This window comes from Mobula birostris, chromosome 3 (assembly GCF_030028105.1).
Source record: "Mobula birostris isolate sMobBir1 chromosome 3, sMobBir1.hap1, whole genome shotgun sequence".
In the NCBI taxonomy this organism is placed as follows: Eukaryota; Metazoa; Chordata; class Chondrichthyes; order Myliobatiformes; family Myliobatidae; genus Mobula; species Mobula birostris.
In genome coordinates, this window is record NC_092372.1 from 222,234,876 (window position 1) to 222,262,117 (window position 27,242).

Here is a 27,242-nt window from a genome sequence, read left to right on the forward strand (position 1 = left end):
GACTGTTTATTCATTTCCATAGAAGATGCCTGAGCTGCTGAGTTCCTCCAGCATTTTGTGTGTTTTTGCACCGGTTTTTCATTCAATGCCATTCAATCTGTTTGACTGTTAATACCGGTACATGAGAGTGGTGGTTTCTGTGATGTGCTGAGCTGTACCCGCCACACTCTGCAGTTTCCTGCACTCATGAGCAGAACAGTTGTCATGCCAACTGTTATGCACCCAGATAGAATAGTGCATTGATAAAAATTGGTAAGAGTCAAAGGGGACATGCTGAATTTCTTCAGCCTCCTGAGGAAGCTGGTGAGCTTTCAAACTATTGAACCTATCCATGCCTCTGATAATTTTATGTGGGTTGTTCAAGTCACCTTTTGGCCTCCTTTGGTCCTGAGAAAAAACAGCCACCCTATCCAATCTCTTCCCACCACAGCCAAAATCCTCCGAACCAGGCAACATCCTGGTGATAGAGACACTGGAATCTGAAGCAAAAAAAACAGACAAATTGCTGGAGGAACTCAATGAATTAAGCAGCATTTTTCGGAGAAAAGAGATCGGAAACATTTCAGATGGCACCGAGACAGAGAGTGGATGGAATATAACCAGCATAAAGAGGAGGTTGGCAAGGGTGAGATAGCAGATGATGGGTGGACAGAGCAGGGGTGAAGCATGACAGGTGGATGGAGCCAAGTTGGGGAAGAGGGGAGACAGAGGTAGGTGGGCGATAGGTGAAATCAGACAAGAAAGGAGAAAGGGCATATGGAGAACATCTTGGACAATTGCCTTTCCACTCTCTCCAACGCAATCTCATCCTTCCTAGCGGTGACCAGAACTTCACGCATTACTTCACTGCTGCACATTTTTCCAACTTGGTGGTGCTCTGCATCTTTGAACTTGGACTTTGAGAAAGTAAATGTTCCCATATAGATGTTTTTCGATGCATGCACACATCATTGTAAAGAACACGTGCAAAGTGCCAACCTCCTATTGATAAACATTACTCCTGTGGTCACGATTTTCCACCCTACATTTGTGGGAATGTTTTCAAATGTAAATAGATTCATCAATCATTCCTATTTAGTTTTACGTAAATATCATTGGCATTATGAAAAAGGAAATAAAACTATGATGATATATTGAATGAAAAATATGTTGAACAGTAACAGATAATAAGGAGAGCACAGGGAAAACTCAGGTCATCCTCAGCCTGACTACAAAATTTAAAGTTCAAAGTAATTTTAATATCGAAGTATGTATATGTCATCATATGCTACCCTGAGATTCATTTTCTTGTAGGTATTCACAGAAGAACAATAGAACCAATGAAAAACTACACACAAAGACTGACAAGTACAAATTTGCAAAAGAAGACAATCTCAGCAAATACAAAAAAAGGACAAATAAATAAATAAATAATACCAAGAACATGAGTTGTAGAGCCCTTGAAATTGATTCCATATGTTGTGGCAACACACATAAAAGTTGCTGGTGAACGCAGCAGGCCAGGCAGCATCTCTAGGAAGAGGTACAGTCGACGTTTCAGGCCAAGACCCTTCGTCAGGACTAACTGAAGGAAGAGTGAGTAAGGGATTTGAAAGTTGGAGGGGTAGGGGGAGATCCAAAATGATAGGAGAAGACAGGAGGGGGAGAGATGGAGCCAAGAGCTGGACAGGTGATTGGCAAAAGGGATACGAGAGGATCATGGGACAGGAGGTCCGGGAAGAAAGACGGGGGTGGGGGGGACCCAGAGGATGGGCAAGGGGTATATTCAGAGGGACAGAGGGAGAAAAAGGAGAGTGAGAGAAAGAATGTGTGCATAAAAATAAGTAACAGATGGGGTACGAGGGGGAGGTGGGGCATTAGCGGAAGTTAGAGAAGTCGATGTTCATGCCATCAGGTTGGAGTCTACCCAGACGGAATATAAGGTGTTGTTCCTCCAACCTGAGTGTGGCTTCATCTTTACAGTAGAGGAGGCCGTGGATAGACATGTCAGAATGGGAATGGGATGTGGAATTAAAATGTGTGGCCACTGGGAGATCTTGCTTTCTCTGGCGGACAGACCGTAGATGTTCAGCAAAGCGGTCTCCCAGTCTGCGTCGGGTCTCGCCAATATATAAAAGGCCTGGCCTGCTGCGTTCACCAGCAACTTTTATGTGTGTTGCTTGAATTTCCAGCATCTGCAGAATTCCTGTTGTTTCCATATGTTGTGGAATCAGTTCAGTGTTGAGGTGAGTAAAGTTACCCACGCTGGTTCGGGAGCCTGATGATAACTGTTCCTGAACCTGGTGGTGTGGAACCTACAGCTCCAGTACCTCCTTCCTGATGGCATGAGTGAGAAGAGAACATGGTGTGGATGGTGGGGTGGGGGGGTGCCCTTGATAATGGATGCCTGAGCATATAAGCTAAAGGAAGCCCACACAGGAATTTATAAGATTTTGAATGGCATAGATATAGCAGACAGATGGTAGCTTTTACTCAGGATTAAAATGTCTAGTCCTAGAGGGTGTGCATTAAAGATGGGAGGGTGTAAGTTCAAAGATGTGTAGGTGAGGTATTTTCTTTACACAGAGTGTACAGGGTGCCTGGAATGCACTGCAATGGTGTGGGTGGAAACAAATATGACAGAGGCATTTAATAGGTTCTTAGACAGGCATATGTATGTGCAAAAAATGGAGGGATATGGATATTGTGTGGGCAGATGCATGTGTGGAAAATGGAGGGATATGGAGCTTGTGTAGTTGAGATTTTTAATTAGTGTGGAATAACATCATGGGCCAAAGGGCCTGTTCCTATTTACTGTATTCTATATTCTAATTCAGTTAAAAATATAACTTTGTGTGATTTGGGATTAATCTGGATCTCAGTATCACAGGGCCCTTGATAGGACATAACACCCATCATAATAATATTGAAAACCTATAACCTTTAAAACAGCATGTATTTCAATTCTATATGAGAAAAACCATATGACCATAAGGGATAGGAGCAGAATTGGGCCATTTGGCCCTTCATTTCATCATGGCAGATGTATTATTCCTCTCAACCCCATTCTCCTACCTTCTCCCCATAACTTTTCACGCCATGACCAATCAAAAGCCTATCAACCTCTGCCTTAAATACACACAATGACTTGGACTCCACAGCCATCCATGGCAACAAATTCTGCCGATTCATCACACTCAGGCTAAAGAAATTCCTCCTCATCTCCATTCCAAATGGAAGTCTTTCAATTCTGAGGCTGGGCCCTCTGATCCTAGACTTCCCCAGCATAGGAAACAATGTCCCCACATCCAGTCTATCCATGCCTTTCATCATTCAATAGGTTTCAATGAAATCCTGCCTCAATCATCTAAATTCCAGTGAGCCATCAAACTCTTCTCATACAATAACCATTTCATCCCCAGAATCATTCTCGTGAACCTATCTGAACCCTGTCCAAAGTCAGTGCATCCTTTCTTGGCTAAGGGGACTAAAACTGCTCACATACTCCAATTGAGGTCTCACCAGAACCTTATAAAGCCTCAACATTACATCTTGGCTTTTATATTCTAGTCTTCTTGAAATAAATGCTAACATTATATTTACCTTCCACACCACCAACTCAGCCTGCAAGTTAACCTTTTGGGAACCCTATACGAGGTCTCCTCAGTCCTCTTGTACCTTGGACTTCTGAATTTTCTGCCTGAAAATAATCTGTTTTTGTTCCTTCTACCAAAGTACATGACTATACACTTCATGACACTGCATTCCATCTGCCACCTCTTTGCCCATTCCCCTAATCTGTCTAAATCCTTCTGTAGCATCGTTGCTTCCTCACCACTACCTGCCCCTCCACCTATCTTTGTACTGTCCACAAACTTGGCCACAAGGCCATCGATTCCATCATCCAAGTCACCGATATGTAATGTAAAAAGAAGCAGTCCTAACACTGATCTCTGTGGCAAACCACTAGTCACTAGCAGCCAATCAGAAAAGGCTCCATTCATTCCCACTCTTTGCTTCCTGCCAATCAGCCTCTACTTTATCCATGCTAGTATCTTTCCCGTAATACCATGAGCTCTTATCTTGTTAAGCAGCCTCACATGTAGCACCTTGTCAAAAGTCTTCTGACAATCCAATTACACAACATCCAACAATTCTCCTTTGTCTATCCTGTTTGCTAATTCCTCAAAGAATTCCAACAGATTTGTCAGGCAAGGTTTTCCCTTAAGGAAAGCATGCTAACTTTGACCTATTTTGGCATGTGTCTCCAAGTACTCCAAACTTCATCCTTAATAATCGACTACAACATCCTCCCAAACACTGAGGTCAGGCTAACTGTCCTATAATTTCCTTTCTTCAGCCTCTTTCCCTTCATGAAGAGTGAAGCGATACTTGCAATTTTCCATTCCTCAGGAATCATTCCAGAATCCAGTGATCCTTGAAAAATCATTACTAATGGTTCTGCAATCTTTTCAGCTACCTCTTTCAGAACCCTGGGTTGTAGTTCATCGGGTTCAGGTGACTTATCTGCCTTTCAGCTTCGCAAACATCTTCTCCCTAGTAATAACAATTGCACTCACTTCTGTCCCTTGACACTCTCAAACTTCCAGCATATTGCTAATGTCTTCCACAGTGAAGGCAGGTGCAAGACACTTGCTTAGTTCATTTGTCATTTCTTTGCCCCCATTACTACCTCTCCAGCATCATTTTCCAGACGTCTGATATCTACTCTCACCTCTCTTTTAGTTTTTTACATATCTGGAAAAACCTTTGCTATCCTCTTTGATACTATTGGCTAGCTTTCCTTCCCTATAGCTTTTTTAGTTGCCTTCTATGGCTTTCTAAAACTTCTCGATCTTCTAACTTCCGACTAATTTTTGCTCAATTATATGCCCTTTCTTTTGTTTTTATATTGTTTTTGATTTCTCTTGTTAGCCATGGTTGCATCATCCTGACTTTAGAGTTCTACTTCTTTTTTGGGATGTATCTATCCTGTGTCTTCTGTATTTCACCCAGAAACTCCAATCAATGCTCTTCTGCCATCATCCCTGTTAGTGTCCCTTTCCAATCAACTTTGGCCAACTACTCTCTCATGCCTCTGTAATTCCCTTTACTCAACTGTAATACTGATACACCTGACATTAGCTTCTTCCTCTCAAATTGCAGGGTGAAGTCTATCATATTATGTTCACTATCTCCTAAGGGTTCCTTTGCCTGAAGCTCTCTAATCCTCTAAAGGGAGGAGAAGATGGCAGCGCGACACAGCTCGCAGCAGCCACTCCGTTGGTGATATCTGTTATCTGTCAAGTAGGGTGCAGTGCACAATCCTGATTTGATGGAGACAGATGTGAGAGCAGGAGGAACATCTGGTGAAACTTCTGAAATGCCTGCTTCGCTGCCGCTGCTACTGTGTGGTCCAGAATCTCCGGAGGGGAAGGCCCCGAGTCCTCGGCTTTGCTTGTTGCTCAGCAGCCAGGGCAGGGTCAAAGCACTCGGCAGAGGATGGTGCTCGCACTGCTGGGTGTCGGAGGGCTGGTCAGAGGCTCGAAGTTTTCAGACAGACTCAGAGTCTGCCGCGGTCAGATGCTTCCAATGGTGCTGCATCGGCAAGTTTGCGGCGCTTGGAGGTTCATGGCAGGGAGAGTTTCTCCCTTCTACCGTTTGCGTGAGATGATGGGCTATCAGGACTTGAGACTTTTTTTTACTGTGCCCATGGTCTGCTCTTTATCTAATTATGGTATTGCTTTGCACTGTTGTAACTATATGTTATAATTATGTGGTTTTGTCAGTTTTAGTCTTGGTTTGTCCTGTGTTTCTGTGATATCATTCTGGAGGAACATTGTATTATTTTTTAATGCATACATTTCTAAATGACAATAAACGAGGACTGAGTGTCCTCATAATGTAAAAAAAAATCAAATTCAGTTCATTCCACAACACCTGATCCGGAACAGCTTTTCCCCTAGTGGACTCAACCACAAGCAGCTCTAGAAAGCTACCTTTTAGGCATTCTAGAAATTCCCAATCTACCTGCATAATGAAATACTATCATAACGTTGCCCTTTTCTATCTCCCATTGTAATTTGCAGCCCATGTCCTGGCTACTGTTTGGAGGCCTGTACATAACTCCCATCAGGGTCATTTTACCCTTGCAGTTTCTACCCACACAGATTCTACATCTCCCAATCCTATGTCACCTCTTTCTAAAGATTTGATTTCAGTTTTTACCAACAGAGCCACACCAGCCCCTATGCCCACCTGCCTGTCCTTGAACAATAGGCTCCCAACTCTGATCTTCTGTCAGCCAAGACTCAGTAATGCCCACATTGCCATACATACCAATCTATAACCGTGCTACACCATCATCTACCTTATTCCATATATTTCGTGCATCCAAATATAACACCTTCAGTCCCATATTCATCACCCTTTTTGATTTTGTTGCCATGTTACACTGCAAATCAACCCACTGACTGCAGTTTTGCTCTATCACCCGCCTGTCCTTCCTGACAGTCTCACTACACACTGCAGTTAGTTGTATATTACCTGCCCCATCCTCAGCCCTATCACTCTGAATCCCATCTGCCTACAAAATTAGTTTAAACACTCCCCAACGGCTCTAGCAAACCTGCCCACGAGGATATTGAATAAAACAAATGAACAAGTTTAATGTAAGTAGATTTGCAATTTGCTGAGTTTACAGGCAGCAGTTGGTCTTACCTCGTACACTTGACCCACTTTATAATCCGTGAACAGAATAACCGGTGGATTTGCCAGAAAAACAGGAATAAGTTCGGCAGGGTCACTGTACAACACAGAGGAACTATATTACACATTAATCATCCTAAACTTCTCTTTTATATTTTATCATATTTTGCCATAAAACATGGGAGCAGAATTAGGCCATTTGAACCATCAGGTCTGCTCTGCAACTCGATCATGCTGATTTATTTTCCCTCTCAACCCCATTTTCCTGCCTTCTCTCCATAACATCTGATGCCCTTACTAATCAGGAATCTATTAACCTCCACTTTAAGTATACCCAATGTCTTGACCTCCACAGCTGTCTGTGGAAATTAATTCACATATTCACCACCCTCTGGCTAAAGAAATTCCTCCTCATCTATGTGCTCTAGATATTCCTATCTTTATTTCATTTTTCTATCAAGAAATTTGTACCGCCCTCAGTGGGCATGGACCACTGCTGAGTGTGCTGGCCTGAGCTCCACATCTCAATGCAGTCATCAGCCCTCATGGGCAGCCTCTCCACACCAAGTCATAGTGCATCGCAGTGCGGGAACAGCCTCTACCTGTGAAGGGAAGAATGGACAACTTCACTCACTGGAACACTGAGCTGATTCCACAGCCTATGGGCACATTTTTAAGAGCTTTACAACTCATGTTCACAACAGTTATTGATTTTTTTGTATTTGCACAATTTCAACATTGGTTGTTTCCTTCTTTGTTGTGTACAGTTCTTCATTTATTCAATTGTGTTTCGTTGTTTTACTGTGAATGCCCACAAGAAAATGAATCTCAGGGTTGTGTATGGTGACATAAACAGTACTCTGCAAAGTTCTTAGGAACACATATATTGCCAGGGTGTCTAAGACTCTTGCACGATGCAGTATTTGACAATGTGGAGCAGAGAGCGAGTTTGTAAATCTGGCAGGAGGGAGGAGAGAAGGATGTTGGGAATAGCAAGGGTGGAGCATCGCAGGAGGGGTGTGGGACAGGTGGTGGTGAAGTGCCAGAGGGGGGTTGGTGGGGATGCAGGCACACCCAGCCCTGAGATTCCAGGCAAGGTCATTTGATTACAAGCAATTGGTTCATTGATCATTCATCATCATCATCATCATCATCATCAGGTGCCATGCCCAGTTTGAGCTTTGACTGCCATGGCCCACACACTCCAGTTTCGGGTCAAGTGGATCAATTCATTGGTATTCATTTCCAGTTCTCTGGCTGCTGTCTCTATCATCATTTGTCTTTGTCTTCCTCTTGCTTTCTTCCCTTCAATCTTTCCCATCATTACAGAATGTTTCTCTGGTGCTTCCTGCTCCCTCCTCTCTCCCTTCCCCTTTCCCCAACCATAATTCCCCTCTCCCTGTCCCCTTCCCACTCTCTGTCCACAACAGAGACCCATAGCAGAATCAGGTTTATCTTCATTCACATATGTCATGAAATGTGTTTTTTTTTGTGGGAGCAGCAGTACAGTACAATGCATAAAATTACTACAGGTCTTGGGAACGTTAGCTATATATATGTGCCCAAGACTTTTGTACAGGACTTTATATACTTTAGTAATAAATTTACTTTGAATTTTGAACAGATCAATGCACCGTGGTATATCGTTGAGCTGGGTACATAGTGTAATGCCGTTCTGACAACTGGGTGGCCGTCTGGAGCAGAATTCAATATCAAATGCAATTCCCGTTGTAAGACCATAAGAAGATAAGAAATTGGAGCAAAATTGGACCATTTGACTATCGAGTCTGCTTTGTCATTCCATCATGGCTAATTTATTTTCCCTCTCAACCCCGTTCTCTGGCCTTTTCCCCGTAATCCTTCATGCCTTTGCTAATTAAGATCTATGCATGGGTTTTCTCTCACAGTCCAAAGATGTACCAAGTGGGTTAACTGGCCCTTGTTTAAGGTCAGTCAAGTTTGTCAGGGTTTGTTGGAGCAGGGTGTCTCAAAGGGCTGGAAGTAACACTAAATAAAATAAATATACCCAACGACTTAGCCTCCACTGCCGTCTGTGGCATTGAATTCCACAGATTCACCTCCCTCTGGCTAAAAGAAATCCTCCTCATCTCTGTTCTAAAAGGGACATCCTTTTATTGTGAAATTATGCACTCAGATCCTTGACTCTCCCACTAATGGAAACATCCTCTTCACGTGCACTCTATCTAGGCCTTTCAAAATTTGGTACATTTCAATGAGATACCCCCTTATTCTTCTAAACCCCAGCAAGTACAGGCCCAGAGTCATCATCCGCTCATCATATGTTAACTCTTTCATTCCTGGAATATATCTCATAAACCTCCCAGACCCTTTTCAATGCCAGCAGACCTTTCTTAGACATGGGGCCCAAAACTGCTTGCAGTATTCCAGATGGGGTCTAACCAATGCCGTATAAAGCCTCAGCATTGCATCTTTGCTTTTATATATAAGTTGTAGAAGAACTCTTCAGACTTATATTTCTTTTTAGTCACATGAAAGTCATAGAGTTATATAGAATGGCAACCGGCCCTTCAGCACAATTTGCCCATGCCTACCAAGATGGCTATCTGAGCCAGCCCCACTTGCTCACACTTGGCCATTATCCCTCTAAATCTTTCCTATCCACGTACCTGGCAATCTCTTCCCTTGCTTCCTTATGTGAGGGAAGGAAGTCGCATGCCTAGAAAGCAGGCCCTATCTCAATTTTCCATGACACAATACTGCATAGATTGTCCATGTATCATGAAATATAAGGTAAAAAGACTAAATTTTGTCTTATTTATTTGCTTTTGTCATATAAATTTACACAAGAGTGAATTTTATTCCCTATCTCTAGATCTGTAAGTTAATTATAGAGACATTGAATAGCACAGCATGGAAACAGGCCCTTGGTTCATCCTGACCAAGATGCCCAACTGAGCTAGTCCCATTTCTCCCATTCTCTAAACTTTTCCTATCCAAATGTCTCTTAAATGTTATTATTGTACTTGCTTCAATCATTTCCTCTGCTAAGTTGTTCCATATATGCACCACGTTCTGTGCAAAACGGTTTCCCCTTAGATGCCTATTAAATCTTTCTTCACTCACCTTACACCTGTACTGTTTAGTTTTTGACTACCTTTCCCTGAGAAATATACTGTGTGACTTCACCCCATCTATGTCCTGCATGACTTTATACATCTCCGTAAGGTCAACTCTCAGTCTCCAATGATGTTCCAAGGACTAAAGTCCTGGTCAACCCAACCTCTCCCTATAACTCAGGCCTTCAAGTCCTGGCAACATTCTCATAAATCTTCCTTGTATTCACTCGCACTTCTAACGTGGTAACCAAAGCTATATAGACAACACTCCAGATGAAGCCTCACCAATGTTCTGTACAACTACCACAACATCCCAAATTCTGTACTCAATGATGACCAATGACTGATGGCCAGCATGATGCACGTTTCTTCACCACCCAGTCTACCCATGATACAACTTTCAGGTAACTATGTACTTGGACCTCTAGGAGCCTCTGGGTTGGAGTACTCCTCGGGGCCCTGCTATCCACTGTGAAACTCCTACGCTGGTTTGACTTGTCAAAATGCAACATCACACACTTAACTGGATTGAACGCATTTGCCATTCCTTGGCCACTTACCCAAATAATCAAAGTCAAAGTCAAAATACCAGGGGGAATAATTTTAAGGTGATTGGAGGAGCGTATAGGGGGAGAGGAATGTTAGAGGCAATTTCTTTATTTAGAGAGTGGTGAGCGTATGGAATATCCTGCCAGGGGTGGTTGTAGAGGCAGATACATTAGGGGCACTTAAGCAATTCTTAGAAAGGCAAATGGACGACAGGTTGATCTTGGAGTAGGTTAAAAGGTCAACACAATATTATCGGCTCAAGGTCAGTACTGTGCAGTAATTTGCTAAGTTCTATGTTCTAAAGTCGAGTTTATTGTCAAATGCCCAAGTACACAAATTCACAGCTGCAATTAAAATCTTACTTGCAGCAGCATCACAGGCTCATAGCATCTGATAAAGAGCAAATTAAACAAACAGTAAATTGAGTACAACTTTTACAAGAGAGAACATAATTAGAACAAAAAGTCATCCATTTTAGTGTAAAGTGATCACAATGGTCTCCTAGATAAAGTGATCAAGCTTCTCCTGTAATTTATGATAGCCTTCTGCACTATCTAAGTGTCTTAGGGTCTAAGGGGAAATATCATTACCATAATGGCTGTAATGCAGGGGTGGCCTGCATCCATAAGTGTGCATTTTTTGGCAAGTGGTTTGTTTTTAAATCCAGTCTTTTAGCTATCGTGATAAACATCAGTATTTTGCATGCTTTACAATATCAAATGTTAAAAGAATTTGATGGAAACACTATTGGAATTTAATCTGCACAACCACCAAAAGTAATCATACGTACACATGGTCCAGTGATGTAGGAAGGAAAAAAAAAATTTCATCTTTACATCTTCATTCTTCTGGTCCCCTTGCACCTTTGAACCAACACGGTATGCTGTGTGTGATTACTGCTGTGATATGGGAAGCATAGCAATACATTTGTTGAAAGCAAGATCACATGAACAGGGAGTACTTTACTGCTGTTGGTCAAGTCCTGGTGTTAAGATCAAACCCATGATCTTCGTGTCCTGGGGTCAAAGCCCTAAGGCTGAATCTGTGATAGGTGAATCCTGGGGTCGACACTCAAAGGTCAGCTAAATCCAGGGGGCAAAGCCAAAGGTCAAATTCCAGAGCCCAAATACAATAGGGACCTTTAGGAGACTCAGATGGGCACATGGATGATAGAAAAATGGAGGAGTATGTGGGAGGGAAGGGTTAGATTGATCTTAGAGTAGGTTAAGAAGTTGGCACAACATCTGGCAATGAAGGGCTTGTACTGTGCTGTAACATTCTATGTCCTAATGCAACATTCCTGCTATTTCTCTGGAAATAAACTTGAATAATAAATTAAGGACTCTATACCTTTCCTCGACAAATATCTTTCTATCACCAACCATCTTCTCCACTTTCTTCTTAGGAATGATAAGCGATTTGCCTCCCTGATGAGGGGGCAAGTAGCGTGGGTTCTTCAGGAAGTTGTGACATCTCTCCAACCTTATCATATCTTCTCGTGCCTGGATTCGATCGGCCATAGGCGGCTCATCTCTCCAAATTCTCTTCTTGAACTTTTCCTCCTTTCAAATGAAGGAACTCACAGTTGGGTGAAGAGTTAGACATTTCCATTATTGCCATTTATCCTGCCATTTTACCTTGTGCAAACTAAATGATATTAAGCATATTTTGGCTGCACTGTAGCCTAGCAGTTAGCACAATCGTTTTACAGTACCAGTGATCACCAATGATTTGATTCCAGCCATCGTTTGTAAGGAGCTTGTATGTTCTCCCTGTGACCACGTGGGTTTCTTCCAGGTGCTCCAGTACCTTCCTAAATTCCAAAGGCATGCAGGTTAGGGTTAGGGTTTGTGAGTTGTGGGCATGCTATGTGGTGGTGGAAGCATTTCGAAACTTGTGGGCTGTCCCCTGCACAATACTTTGACTATGTTGGTCAGCTACACAAATGATGCATTTCATTGTATGTTTCAATGTACATGTGACAATTAAAGCTCAGCTTCCCAAATGCATAACCTCTACCATCAAAAAAGATAGCAACAAGGGAAACAAACACATCTAAGGGGTTTTACCCCTCCACAGTGGGAGCAAGGATCTCAGAAGAGGAACTGAACTACAATGGTGCTGGAGCATAGTAACTATTTGCAAACTGCGCTGACCAGATCAATACATCGATTATAATTCTTTCACTCTTATAAATTACTTTCAGAATTAATAATAATAAACAGGCCTGGTAATTTTCTGACTACCTGGAGTGATTGAACTCTTGACCCGACTCCCAGATCTTTATGGATCAGCACTATGGCCCTTCCACCTTATGAGGAGGAATTTCTTTAGCGGGGGGGGGCGTGGGGGAAGGAGTGAATCTGTGAAATTTATTGCCACAGACGGCTGTGGAGGCCAAGTCATTGGGTATATATAAAGCAGAAGTTGACGGGTTCTTGATTAGTGAAGGTGTCAATGATGATGGGAAGAAGGCAGGAGAATGGATTTGAGAGGGATAATAAATCAGCCATGATAGAATGGCAGAGCACACTGGATGGGCTGAATGGCCTAATTCTGCTCCAGTGTCCTATGTATTACTTTAGTTTGAATTGATCTGTTCGGATGGCATGCAAAACAAAGTTTTCCCTGTACCTCATGACATGTGATAAACCAATAACCAACATTCTGTCACACCTTGCTGACTGTACCAGTGAAGTCCGAATTCATCCTTCAGGCATCAGCAAGAGGTTAGCTTCATTTGTCACATGCACATCAAAACATGTAGTGAAATGCATAATTCATGTCAAATCAAATCAGCAAGGACTGTGCTGGGCAGTGTCGCTATGTTTCCAGCACCAACATAGCATGCCCACAACTCACTAATCTTTACTGTATGTCTTTGAGCATCTGGACGAAACCCAAGCAACACACACAAAATGCTGGAGGAACTCAGCAGGCCAGGCAGCATCAAAGGAAAAGAATATTGTCGGCGTTTCAGGCCGAAACCCTTCGGCAGGACTGGAGAAAAAAAAGCTGCGGAGTGGATTTAAAAGGTGGAATGATAGATGAAACCTGAAGGGGGAGGGAAGAAATAAAAAGCTGGGAAGTTGATAGGTGAAAGAGACAGAAGGCCACGCAAGAAAGAAAAGGGGGAAGGAGCACCAGAGGGAGTTGATGGGCGGGCAAGGAGATAAGGTGAGAAAGGGAAAAGGGGATGGGAAATGGTGAAGGTGGGGGGGGAGGTGGAGGCATTACCAGGAGTTCAAGAAATCAATGTTCATGCCATCATCAGGGGGAGGCTACCTAAATGGAATATGAGGTGCTGTTCCTCCAACCTAATTGTGATGTCATCACATTCCCTGGTGCTCCTTCCCCCTTTTCTTTCTTCCATGGCCTTCTGTCTCTTTCACCTATCAACTTCCCAGCTCTTTACTTCATCCCTCCCCCGTCAGGTTTCACCTATCACCTGTGTTCCCCTCACCCCACCTTTTAAATCCACTCCTCAGCTTTTTTTCTCCAGTCCTGTTGAAGGGTTTCGGCTGAAACGTCGACAATACTCTTTTACATAGATGCTGCCTGACCTACTGAGTTCCTCCAGCATTTTGTGTGTGTTGCTTGGATTTCCAGCATCTGCAGATTTTCTCTTGTTTGTGGAGGAAACCCATGCAGTCACAGGGAGAATGTACAATCTCCTTACAAACAGGGGTGAGAATTGAGCCCTGAGCTTACAGATACCACATTAATAGTGCTACCCTAACCACAAGGTTAACGTGCCATTTGTTCAAAAGCAGCGATTGATTCCAAGCAGGGAATTACAGTTCCTGCCAACGTCCTTGTATAATCTTGAAAGACATACCTGAAGGCTGGATTTTTTCAAACTTGTAGATTCAGCAGGAGATGGTAAAGGCGGTAAAGTTAAGGATGAGATGTCTTCCTGCAACGTCCATAGTTTCTTAGGTGGGGACATATCTAAGTAACCGTTATCCACTGGGCTTTGAGAAATGTGCTGTTTGAAGCTGAATGTTAGCTCTGAATAATGGACTGTGGACTTCCCTAAAGAATAAAACAAAATGGTGGAAATTATTTAACATGATTCATTGAACGTGGAGGCAGGGGGATTGGAAGATAATGACAAGGGGATTACCAGCTCTGTTCTAGATGAAAGGGAGTAGGAGGAAGGGGAGGAGTTCCCAAAACCCCAATACTTGTATTAAAATTGACTGGTTATGATAAAACTTTCAACTCTAATTGGACCGGGGAGTATGAAGGTGCTGCCTGGATTAGAGGATATGAGCTATATGGAGAGGTTGAACAAACTTAGGTTGTTTTGTTTGCAGCTTCAGAGGCTGAGGACAGACTGATAGAAGTTTAAAGATTAGCTTTATTTGTCAAATGTACATCGAAAGAGATAGGGAAATGTTTTTTTATGTGCTAACGACCAATGCAGTATGGGAATGTGCTGGGGACAGCCCACAAGTGTCACCATGCTACTGGCACCAACATGGCATGCCCAAGACTTATGAACTCTAACCCGTACATCATTGGAATGTGGGAGGAATCTGGAGCACTCTGAAGAAGCCCACACAGTCACGGGGAGATTGCGTAAACTCCTTACAGACAGTAGCAGGAATCAAACCAAATCAACTCTGAAGCTAAGTATACAGCGATACAGCACTGGACAGGCCAGCCGGCCCACAATGTAGTGCTGATTTACACTAAATGTCCTTTTCCTGTGGAACATCCATATCCTTCCATTCTCTTCCTTTTCATGTGTCTATCTAAAAGCCTTTTAAACTCTACTAGATTGCCTGCTTCCACCACTCCCCCACCCATAACACATTTCAGGCACCTGCTGCTCTTTTTTTTTTTGGCATGTGCCTGCGTGCATGTGAGTCTGAGCGTGTGTGCCTGCGTGTGCGTGCATGAGTGTCTGTGTGTGTGTGTCTGCGCGTCCGCGCGTGCGTCCATGATGATGGATTTTTCATGGCTTTTTTCCAAGGCTCAGAGCGAGAGAGAGAGACTGTGTGACGTGCCACTCCTCACACAGACATTTTCGCAGTATTTTCACTTTTGTTTTTACGAGGTCGAGTTGCGATCTCGACACTCAACCCGGCATGGATGGAAAGCGTGCTTGGGGGCGGACCCAACTAGTTTCGAACCCAGGAACCTCCATTTCTGGGTCCGGCGCCGATCCTGATGCTCTAAATAACAAAATTCCTACCTCTCACATCACCCCTAAACTCTTCCCCCCCACCCCCAACATTAAAAGCATACCTCTGGTGTTTAACAATTCTATCCTGGGGAAGAGTTCTGAGACTCTCCCCTATCTATGCCTGTCATAACTTAAAAAACCTCTATCAGGTATCCCTTCAGACTCCATTGCTCTAGGTAGAACAACACTAGTTTGTCCAATCTTTCCTTATAGTTCATACCCCCTAATCCAGGCAACATACTGGTAAACCTTAAGGTTGTTACAGCCGGAGGTGGTAATGGGGACACTTCCCACTACCTATTAAATGCTCCCAGTGATGTGCGCCTCAAATAGCCTCTGACAACCAAGCCCAGTTCCTGGCCTTCATGTGTGGCTTTGATACTAAGCTCAGCTGACCGTTTCTACTGACAGAAGAAGAGACACAGGCAGTTTACTGGTGCCTTAAAACCTGTTGCTTTGGGCAGATGGGGCTCATCAGCTGTGTTCGGTAGCTCATCTAGGAGAAGGAAAACTCTGATCTCAAACCTCCACTGCCTTGTGGCTATACACATGGGGAAGGCTTCAGGAGTAAACACTAAGGGAAAAATCCAGATCTGGAGTCCTACATTAAGTTCAATACTGACTGGCAACTCCAGCAATGCTGCAGGTATCAAACTGTATCGGTCTCTGCCGTTCCTTTGGGTTCATCAGATGCATGGAGATGGGGAGTTTGCTACATGGACAACAGCTTGCTCTCCATATTGTACTGCTCAGGCTTGTGTATCTAGACAGCTAGGACACAATATCCATGGTCAGCTCTGACAGACGGAGGCTCTCGATTCAACTTGACTGATAAACCTCTTCAGCACCCTTTCCATTGTCGATACATCCTTCCTGTAATGGGGAGGCAAGAACTGTACACAACACTCCAACTGCAGTCTGAGTAAAGTTTTATATAGCTACAATGTGCTTCCTTACTCTTCAGCACTCCTACCAAAGAAGCCAAGCATATCACACATACAAATCATCATCATTAAGTGCTGCCGTGTTGTATGACGTGGGTAATCATGGTCTTTATTCTGGCTGCTGTGGGGAAAACCTCCTTCACACTTTTGGTCTTTCCATGACCATGATCATTTGTCACACGCATATTAAAACATGTAGTGAAATGCATAATTTGTATCAAATCAAATCAGCAAGAATTGTAAAACCGCAAACATGAGGAATTCTGCAGATGCTGGAAATTCAAGCAACACGCATCAAAGTTGCTGGTGAACGCAGCAGGCCAGGCAGCATCTCTAGGAACAGGTACAGTCAACGCTTTGGGCCCAGTCCCTTCGTCAGGACTAACTGGAGGAAGAGCTAGTAAGACAGGGGGAGGGGGAGGGGGAGATCCAAAATGAGAGGAGAAGACAGGAGGAGGAGGGATGGAGCCAAGAGCTGGACAGGTGATTGGCAAAAGGGAGATGAGAGGATCATGGGACAGGAGGCCCAGGGAGAAGGAAAAGGGGGAGGGGGGGAAAAACCCAGAGGATGGGCAAGGGGTATAGTCAGAGGGACAGAGGGAGAAAAGGGAGAGAGAGAGAAAGAATGTGTGTATATAAATAAATAACGGATGGGGTACGAGGGGGAGGTGGGGCATTAGCGGAAGTTTGAGAAGTCAATGTTCATGCCATCAGATTGGAGGCTACCCAGACGGAATATAAGGTGTTGTTCCTCCAACCTGAGTGTGGCTTCATCTTTACAGTAGAGGAGGCCGTGGATAGACATATCAGAATGGGAATGGGATGTGGAAATAAAATGTGTGGCCACTGGGAGATCCTCTGTCCAGACGCTCTGTCCGCCAGAGAAAGCAGAGAAAGAAACCTTGAAGAACTCAGCGGGTCAAGCCACATCAATGGAGGGAAATAGAGAGTCAGCATTTCAGGACCCAAAGTGTCGACTGTGCATTTCCTTCCATAGATGCTGCCTGACCAGCTAAGTTCCTCCAGTTCCTTTTGTATTGCACATATTTCATCATTTGCTGTCTCTTGTGTCTCCAAGATAGTCCAACTGCAGGTTTTCACACATAAAACACCAGAGGTGTTTTATGTTTAAGAAAAAATGTAGCAACTCATTTATTGAACACCAAAAACCTGAACACAAAAAGCGGTGAAAGTCTTTACGTAATTACTTCAACACATCGGACCAGCCTCTTAACATGAACCCCAACCCAATGTTGGTGGTTATAAATTCTGTACATTTCCACCAATTACACTACCCTACACAGCCCTCCCCCACAGAATTCACTAAAGCCAGTCTGCAGCATGGACAATGTGCCTGGTTCGGGTCCTGTGTTCCATGGGTAGAGGAACAGCTGGTGCATCTGGCTCACCCAGCAGTGTACTGAAATGCTAATGCTCATATAATGATGACAGGGTCATGGCAGCGGAATCCTCCAAATTTTAGTGGGGCGGTTTAAGGCGATGTATCAAAACACAGTCAAGATTACCCCTCTTAACTATGATAAAAGTCTCTCTGCTCCAAATTGCAGAATTGGCCATCGTAAGAAGGCCTAAGGGGATACTGGTGTGCATCATGGTGATGAAATCAAACGAGGCAGAATGTAGGTCAACAGGAACGCAAGAGTACTGTACGCCATGATGGGAAATAGGGATAAGCGCAAAGGAATTGAATTCACTGTGGGGGGTGGAATGCTGTTGAGTGGCCGACCAGGTGGTCATGGCATCAGGAATAAAATCATCTGGCACTTGTAACGGTTGCCCATATACCAGTTCAGCCTCAGATGATCACAGGTCCCCTTCTTGAGCTGTTCTGTCTGCTGGCAGGACCCACTGTTGGCACCATCATTCCAACACTCATCGGTCAGGGAAGCCCTCAGAGCAGTCTTTAAGGAGCAGTAAAGCTGCTCGCATAAGCTATTGGTCTGCAGGTGATGTTATGGTGTGATGTAGCCTAACAGGGAGGTTCTGGGCCATTGCAGTCTAGAGGTCTGATATGAATTGATATGAATAACAGGTGAGGGTGCCAAACCAAGCAACCCAGGTGCTAATGAACGCTCAAGCTACAACTACGGCTGTCATCAATGCTGGAGGGATGACCTCTTGCCACCTGGTGGTACAGTCCACCATGGTAAGGAGGTGCATGAAACCATGGGAGGGGGGAAGAGGAACAACAAGGTCCATGTTGACATGGTCAAACTGTTGCTCAGGGACTTCAAAAGGTGCTAATGACACCTGGACATGACCTCCACATAGGCTGCAGTCCAATCATGCACATCCTTTTTTTAGTGCAACCAGTTTCTGTGAGGCCTTCCGGCCCAAATGCGAGAGATGGGGTACAGAGTCAAACAGAGTCCACCTGCAGTCTGCGGGCACTATGGGGCGAGGACAACTGATTGAGACATTGCACAGGACAGAAACCCCAGCTTCCCCGTCTTCCCCATAACTGCTGTTCAATAAGCCTAGACCTCTGGGCCAGTTTCTTGGTTGGCTGCCAGCCGACCCTATGGTTGAATGGTGGAGGAGACTCGATGGGCCAGATGGCCTAATTCTGCTCCTATGTCTTATGGTCTTATGTGTATGGCCTCGACGGCTGGCCATGAGAGGCCATTAGCCACAGAATTATTTTTCCCCTTGTGATGTTTTATATCAGTCATGAATGCTGATATGTAGCATGCACAAAACGCTGGAGGAACTCAGCAGGTCAAGCAGCATCCATGGAAACGAACAGTCAACGTTTTGGGCCGAGACCCTTATGTAGGCCAGTTGGTGTTACTGCCATGCAGACCAAGGGTCTGATATTTTGGCTATCATGTGCATGAAGGGTTTGTGGTCAACGACACCGTGAAATGGCGACCCTCTAAAAGAAAACGAGCGTGGTGGACAGCCAGATGGAGACCAAGAAGCTCATGGTCAAACATGCTATATTTCCTTTAGGGGGGACAGAATCGCCAGCTGAAGAAGGTGAGCAGCTGCCACACCCCTCTGATCAATTGTTCATGCACAGCACCCACAGAATACGCTGAAGGGCCAGTCGTAATGGCTATAGGGCATTGGGGAGCAGGTGCGCTGGAAAGAGCTTGCTTGGTTTCATTAATTGCCCTGGCCATGTCTGCTGACCAGTCAAGCATGTGGTTGGGGATATTGCCTTTAAGTGCACCATACAGGGGAAGCACAAGTTCAGCAGCTCAGCTCATGGAATGAAGCGGTGATAGAAATTCACCATGCCTAAAAACTTCGGTAGTGTTTAGTAGTGCGGGCAGTGAGAAATCTATAATAGTGGCTACTTTTGATGGGAGGGGTTTTGCACCTTCTGTGGAGATGCGATGGCCAAGAAAGTGAATGGTTGACAACCCAGACTGGCATTTAGCAGTGTTAATAATCAACCTGTGTTGGCTTAAGCGCTGGAAAAGTGTGCAGAGATTAGATACATGTTCAAAATCGAATGCACTAGCGACAAGTATGTCATCGAGGTAAATATAAAGAAAATTTAAGCCTTTTAATACAGAGTCCATCAGCCATTGGAAAGTCTGTGCTGTATTTTTCAGCCCAAATGGCATGTGCAGAAACTCAAAGAGGCCAAAGAGGATTATCGCAGCCATTTTGGGAATGTCCTCCAGGCACCTGATGGTAACCCCTAACTAGATTGACTTTGGGAAAAATTAACTTTCCAGCTAAATGTGCCGAAAAGTCTTGGAAGCTTTTGACCAGGTAATGATTGGGTGGGGGCTGGTAGCCTCATTAAGGCCTTGGTATTCGCCAATGAGCAGCAACAACCATTGGACAGGGACCATATGGAGGGGCAAAGCCCAGGGGCTTTTCGACCAGCGTACAATTCCAAGTCTTTCTATGTTGGCAAACTCAGCTTTCGCGGTTGCCAGCCCTTCTGGGTCCAGACTGTGTATGTGGGCATGGACTGGTGGGCCAGTTGTAGAAGTGTGGTGCTCAACCCTATGTTTTGTGACAATAGTGGAGTACGTGGGTTTGGTGAGGTTTGGGAATTCGCCCAGCAATTGAGTAAACTCACATGCGGTGATGCATGTGCTTGACAGAGTCGGTGTGGGGAACTTATTAGGGGAGCAGGGTACAGACCCAAAGTCCTTAGCATCCACAAGCCAGCAGTTCTTAAGATTGACTAACAGTCCTTGGGCACACTGATCAGAGGACTAACCACTTTAGTCAGGACGAAGTTTCATGTGTAATGTCGCCCCCCGAAGCAGAGTGTCACCCGTCATGTCCCATAGGTCTAAATCCTGCTGCTGTTGGCAGCCTCCAGCAAGGTTTCATTGCTCTTTGCCTTCTCATCTGTAGATGCTGCTGGCAGCACACTCACCTGAGGGCCCGTGTCACACAGGAAACATCGCCCTGAAAGGATGTCCGTAATGAACAGTAGGCAGTTGGAACCCCTGGTGTTCACAGACCTCTGAAGTCCCGATGCGCTGGCACTGTCAAAACTGCAAGGCTGTTTGCACTTCCTAGAGTTCGTACTAAAGCAAGCGTGGTAAAAACACAGGCCTGGCATCGACTACTTCACAGACACGGGTGTCCTCGTGTTGGGGGCCTTGCTGACCAGGCTTATTGAGGTCAAGAAAGGAGGAAGAATGATGCACTATTGCCTAGTTGAATGTAGACTATCAGCCATTTTAGCAAGCTCCCTATAGTCCTTCACGGGTGCATTAGTGAGGGCTACGTGAATTTGTTCAGCCATTTGCTGCATGAAGAGTTCTTTGAAAATAAAACAAGGATGGTGATTTCCCAGGAGAGACAGCATGCGGTCCATTAGCTCTGATGGCTTAGCATCACCGAGGCCGGGCAAGGAGAGCAACCGTTTGGCATTTTGCTCCCAAAACAGCAGTTTCAAAGCAACTGCATTGGCCGACATTTTCAATAACTCTGGAATTGTTCTAGAGCATCAGGTTCACCAGTGTAAGTTTTCACAAATAAACTGGCAGAGATGCCTTATGTTTAATAAAAATCATAGCAACTTGTTTATTGAACATCAAAAAACTGAACACAAAACACATTAAAAGTCCTTTACGTGATTACCTCATCATGTCAGAATGGCCTCTAAAGTGAACCTCAACCCAATGTTGGTGATTATGAATTATGTATGCTTCCACCAATTAGATTACCCTACACAATATGCAGTTATAGAGTTATAGGAGAGTACAGCACAGAAACAGGCCATTCAGCCCATCTAGTATGTACTGCATCATTTAACCTGCCTAGTCCCATCGACATATACCTGGACCATAGCTCTCCATACCTCTGCCATCCATATACCTGTGCCAACTTCTCTTAAAAATATTGAAATTAAGCTTGCATGCACCACTTACACTGCAGCTTATTCCATACTCTTGTGATCCTCTGAGTGAAGATGTTTCCCTCATGTTCCCCTTAAACTTAAATTCTTCTTAAATTGTGGCAGAGAATATAAAACCGTTGTTCACATCACATCAGTCTGTCTGTTAAGATCGTATGTGGGAGCCAACTCATTTCTCCACTTGGCATCTCAGTAAACCACTGAATGGATTAACAGAATTAACTTCCAAGGTTTCTAATGACATGCAGAAAACAGTGATGATTCAAGAAAGTCCATTAAGAGCAATGCAAAAATTCCAGCAAATTGCGATTCACTCTCCTGGAATTTTTAGCAGCTCCATGATATGAATCACAGGAATAAGTTTTTACCACAAGTCAAGTACTCAGCAAGGTCAGAGCACAGATATTATTCAGGCCTGTCATCAAATCTAAGACAGAACACACCCAAATGTAAATTCTGGTGGGGCAGATGGCAAGAGGCAACTTTGAAATTACACTGCTGCCATTTGATGGGGTCAGTCCCAGAGAAACCCATTGTTTTTTACCTGCAGGTACTGCTGCTTTTCTCATCACTGGGTCCTCTGTGATATAATCCTCAGGAATGATTAAATTGTGCTTCTTGAGGAGTTCACTGTCCACACAACACATAATCATGGACTTCTCTACAAGGAAGTAGAAGAGTAGGAAAGGTCAGCATTGGAGATGATACCTGGTTGAAAACAACTTTCTCCTCATATGTGTTAAACTGGAACTCAATCACAGAAACTAATCCAACACAAAGGATATATTGTAGCTGTAAGACCATAAGACACAGAGGCAAAATTATTCCTTTTTAAATCTTTTTATTAATTTTCCAAAATTATAAACAGAATAACAATGTTGATACAGAGAGATTGGAATATTCTTATTGTTAATAAGCATATACAAAAAAGATTTCAAATAATACAAGTATAATAGACTTCCAAACTCATGTAATTAATCATAGAGAAAAAAAGAAATAAAAAGAAAAAAATACAAAGAAAATCCCCTAAAAGAAACAAAAAAAAAGAACTAAATACTAAACCCAAAAAAAGCAAACAGAACAAAACAAGGCTAGACCATTATCTTAAATCAAACGCATTCAATAATGTTGTCAACTCTGCTCCTCTAGTCATATATTTTACGTTAATAAGAAAGATTCGGAAAGGTCAAATTACATCATATGAAAATGTTGAATAAATGGTTTCCAAGTCTCTTCAAATTTAACCCAAGGATCAAAAATGTTACTTCTAATTTTTTCTAAATTTAAACATAATATAGTTTGGGAAAACCATTGGAATGTAGTAGGAGGATTGGTCTCCTTCTAGTTCAATAAAATGGATCTTCTGGCCATTAAAGTAAAAAGTGCTATCATCCGACAGGCTGAAGAGGATAAAAAATCTATGTTCTACCATTGGCAATCCAAAAATTGCCGTAATAGGATGGGGTTGTAAATCAAAACACAGAACTGTTGAGATAATATCAAAAATATCTTTCCAAGATTTTTCCAAAAGAGGACAGGACCAAAACATATGAGTTAAAGAAGCCACCTCAGAGTGATATCTGTCACAAATAGGGTTTATATGGGAATAATAACAGGCTAATTTATCTTTAGCCATATGGGCCCTATGCACTACTTTAAATTGTATTAGTGTATGTTTAGCACATATAGAGGAAGTACTGACTAATTGAAAAATTTTATCCCTCTTCTCTATAGGTAGGCAAAGTTGAAGTTCCCTTTCCCATTCATTTTTAATTTTATCAGATATACCTGGCTGTAATTTTATAGTTATATCATAGATAGATGCTATTAATCCCTTCTGAAGAGGATTTAAACCTAAAATTTTATCGATGATATCAGTAGGGTATGAGGTTGGGAAGGTAGGCAGCATGGTATTTTAAAAATTTCTTATTTGTAAATGTCAAAAAAAATGGGATCTAGGCAAATCAAATTTCTTAGATAACTGTTCAAAAGACATGAAACAGTTATCCAGAAATAAGTCACCAAAACATGTTATACCTTTCGTTTTCCATATTCAAAAGGCTTGGTCCATAACCGAGGGTTGAAAAAAAATTAGATATAATAGGACTTGATAATATAAATTTGTTCAAACCAAAAAATTTACAAAATTGAAACCATATTCGTAATGTATGTTTAGTTATTGGATTAACCATTTGTTTATTCAATTTAGATAATACAAAAGGAAATGAAGTTCCTAAAATGGAAGCCAAAGAGAACCCTTGTACAGAGTAACCTTCAAGGTTTACCCAATGTGGACTTGGAATTATATTCCAATCTTGTGTCCAAAATATTAAATATCAAATATTAATTGCCCAATAATAGAATCTTAGGTTAGGCAGTGCTAAACCACTATCTTTCTTGGACTTCTGTAAATATTTTTTACTTAATCTTGGATTTTTGTTCTGCCATATATAACAGGAAATTTTAGAATCGATAATATCAAAAAAGGATTTAGGAATAAAGATTGGTATCGCTTGAAATAAATATAAGAATTTAGGTAAAATAATCATTTTAATAGCATTAATTCCACCAATCAGTGATAGAGACAATGGGCACCACTTAGTAATCAGTTGTTTAACCTGACTAATTAACAGTAAAAGGTTGAACTTGAATAAATCCTTATGTCTCTTAGTAATTTTAACTCCCAAATAAGTAAAATAATCAGTAATCACTCTGAATGGAGAACATATATAAATGGGAGCCTGCATACTTAATGTAAAAAGTTCACTCTTACCTAGATTCAATTTATAACCAGAAAAACTACTACACTAAGCAAGCAGAGTTAATGCTGCTGGAATGGATTTCCCCGGGTTAGAAATATATGATAGTTAATTATCTGCATATAATGATAATTCATATGTCTCATTTCCACAGGTAATGCCAAAGATATTAGGGGAGTCACGAATAGCAATAGCTAGCCGTTCCAAGGCAATATCGAATAGTAGTGGACTAAGAGGGCAACCCTGCCTAGTACCACAAAATAAATGAAAAAGGGGAGATCTTTGATTATTAGTAAACACCGAAGCCAAAGGAGTAAGATATATCAATTTAATCCAAGATATAAATATCGGACTAAAATTAAATTTCTCAAGGGTATTAAGTAAATATGTCCATTCGACTCTGTCAAAGGCCTTCTCAGCATCCAAAGAAATGACACGTTCTGGAGCTCTGGGTGAAGGAGTATAAACAATATTCATTAATCTCCTAATATTAAAAAAAGATTAACGATTTTTGATAAATCCAGTCTGATCAGCAGAAATAATTTGAGGCAATACATTCTCCAATCCCATTGCCAATATTTTAGAAAAAATCTTAGAATCCACATTTAACAAAGATACAGGCCTATAAGATGCACACTCAGTAGGATCCTTATCTTTTTTAAGAATTAGGGAAATAGAAGCTCGATAAAAAGATTGTGGTAATTTACCTATAGCTACTGCATCCCTAAAAATTCTACATAGCCAAGGAATCAGTGTAGTAGAGGAAAATTTTAAAAATTCTACTGTAAATCTGTCTGGGTCAGGTGCTTTACCTGAGTTCATCGAAAGAATAGCATTTTTTACTTCTTCTACCGTAATAGGTACGTCTAGTTTTAAACGTTCATTAGGTGATAATTTGGAATATTCAATTTCTTTAAGAATTCATGCATTATAGTGGAATCATCAGGAAATTCTGACTGATATAGGGAGGTATAAAATTCTTGAAAGGATTTATTTATCTCATCATGGTCAACCGTCAGAGTGCTATCTTGTTTATGAATCTGAACAATCTGTTGCTTAATCGAAGCCGATTTCAATTGATTAGCCAATAGTTTCCCAGTTTTATCACCATGTATATAGAATTGACTCTTAGTTTTGGTTAATTGACTTCCTATTGAAGATGATAGTAGTAGACTATGTTCCAGAATTATTCCATTTGGCCTTTTGAGTCTGCTCTGCTATTCAGTCATGGCGAATTTATTTTCTCTCTCAACCCCATTCTCCAGCCTTCTTCCTGTACTTTGACAACTTTATTAATCAAGAATCTATAAACCTCCACTTTAAATGAGATCCCCCCTCATTTTTCTAAGCACCAGCGAGTACCGGCCCACAGCCATCAAACACTCCTCATACACGAACCCTTTCATTCCCAGGATCATTCTCGTGAAACTTCTCTAGACTCTCTCCAATGCCGACACATCTTTTCTCAGATAAGGGGCCCAAAACGGCTCACAATATTGCAACTACCTTACAAAGCCTCAGCATTTCATCATTCTAATTATACCTAATTAACATACATTTATTTATTTTATCTTTTATTTACTGAGACACAGCGTACAATAGGCCCCTCTGGCCCTTCGAGCCATGCTGCCCAGCAATCCCCCATTTTCATCCTCGCCTAATCACAAGATAATTTACAATGACCAACTAACCTACCAACTGGTAAACGTTTGGGCTGTGGGAGGAAACCGCAGCACCTAGAAGAAATGCACAGTCATGGGGAGAACGTACGAACTCATTTCAGCCAGCAGCAGGAATTGAACTTAAGTTGCCTGTACTGTAAAGCGTTGGGCTAACCACTATGCCACTGTGCCATGTTCAGCAGAACATAGCATTTGCACAATTAAGTACAAATATACTCAGTGTTATAATGAAGGAAACACAACGGCCATATTTCACACTCTATGCTCCCATAAAGATGGATTTAGTAAAACTAAACAAGTCATAGAGTACTACAGCAGAGAAACAAGCCTTTTGGCCCATCCTGTCCATCCTGACCATCTGCCTGCACCCGGACCATATCCCTACAAACTTCTCTCAGAACCAGAAGTGAAATCAAGTTTATTATTAATGACATATGTCATGAAATTTGTTTTGTGGCAGCAGTACAGTGCAATAAGTTAAAAAATTACTGTAAGTCACAATAACAAATGAAAAAAATAAATAAGTAGTGCAAAAACAGAGCAGAATAGTGAGGTAGTGTTGATGGGTTCATCGACTGTCAGAAATCTGATGGCAGAGGGGAAGAAGCTGTTCCTGAATGATGAGGCTCCTGCACCTCATCCCTAATGATAGTAATGAGAAGAGGGCATGTCCTGTGAGTGGGAAAAGGAAACATGTATCTAAATTTCTGAATCCCATAATATCAGTTTGTTGATAGTAGTAGACAATAGTAGACACAAGAGACTGAAGATGCTGGCATCTGGACTGGAAATCAAGCTAAGGGAGGAACTCAGTGGATCAGGCAGCATCTGTGGAGGGATGCTCCACACAGTTCGGGTTGAGACTCCTTGTCTGGACTGAAAGACAGAGGAGTGATAGCCAGTATAAATAGGTGAAGGGAAGGGGTGGAGCAAAAGCTGGCAGGTGATAGATGAATCCAGTTGTGGAGAG

At 42.5% G+C, this 27,242-nt stretch overlaps 1 protein-coding gene across 5 annotated transcripts in view; it reads right to left on the reverse strand.

Moving 5' to 3' along the window:
- Positions 1 to 27,242, reverse strand: part of dlec1 (DLEC1 cilia and flagella associated protein) — a 209,298-nt gene that overhangs the window by 156,374 nt on the left and 25,682 nt on the right. For 4 of the 5 annotated variants that reach the window (XM_072254200.1, XM_072254195.1, XM_072254198.1 and 1 more), the window contains 5 exons: positions 22,376 to 22,492; positions 14,173 to 14,369; positions 11,685 to 11,896; positions 6,700 to 6,784; positions 369 to 479 (listed from right to left, as the gene is read on the reverse strand). In XM_072254200.1, the coding sequence (XP_072110301.1) occupies positions 369 to 479; positions 6,700 to 6,784; positions 11,685 to 11,896; positions 14,173 to 14,369; positions 22,376 to 22,492 (722 nt within the window). The remainder of the gene's footprint in view (positions 1 to 368; positions 480 to 6,699; positions 6,785 to 11,684; positions 11,897 to 14,172; positions 14,370 to 22,375; positions 22,493 to 27,242) is intronic. The other variant, XM_072254199.1, reaches the window with a different exon arrangement.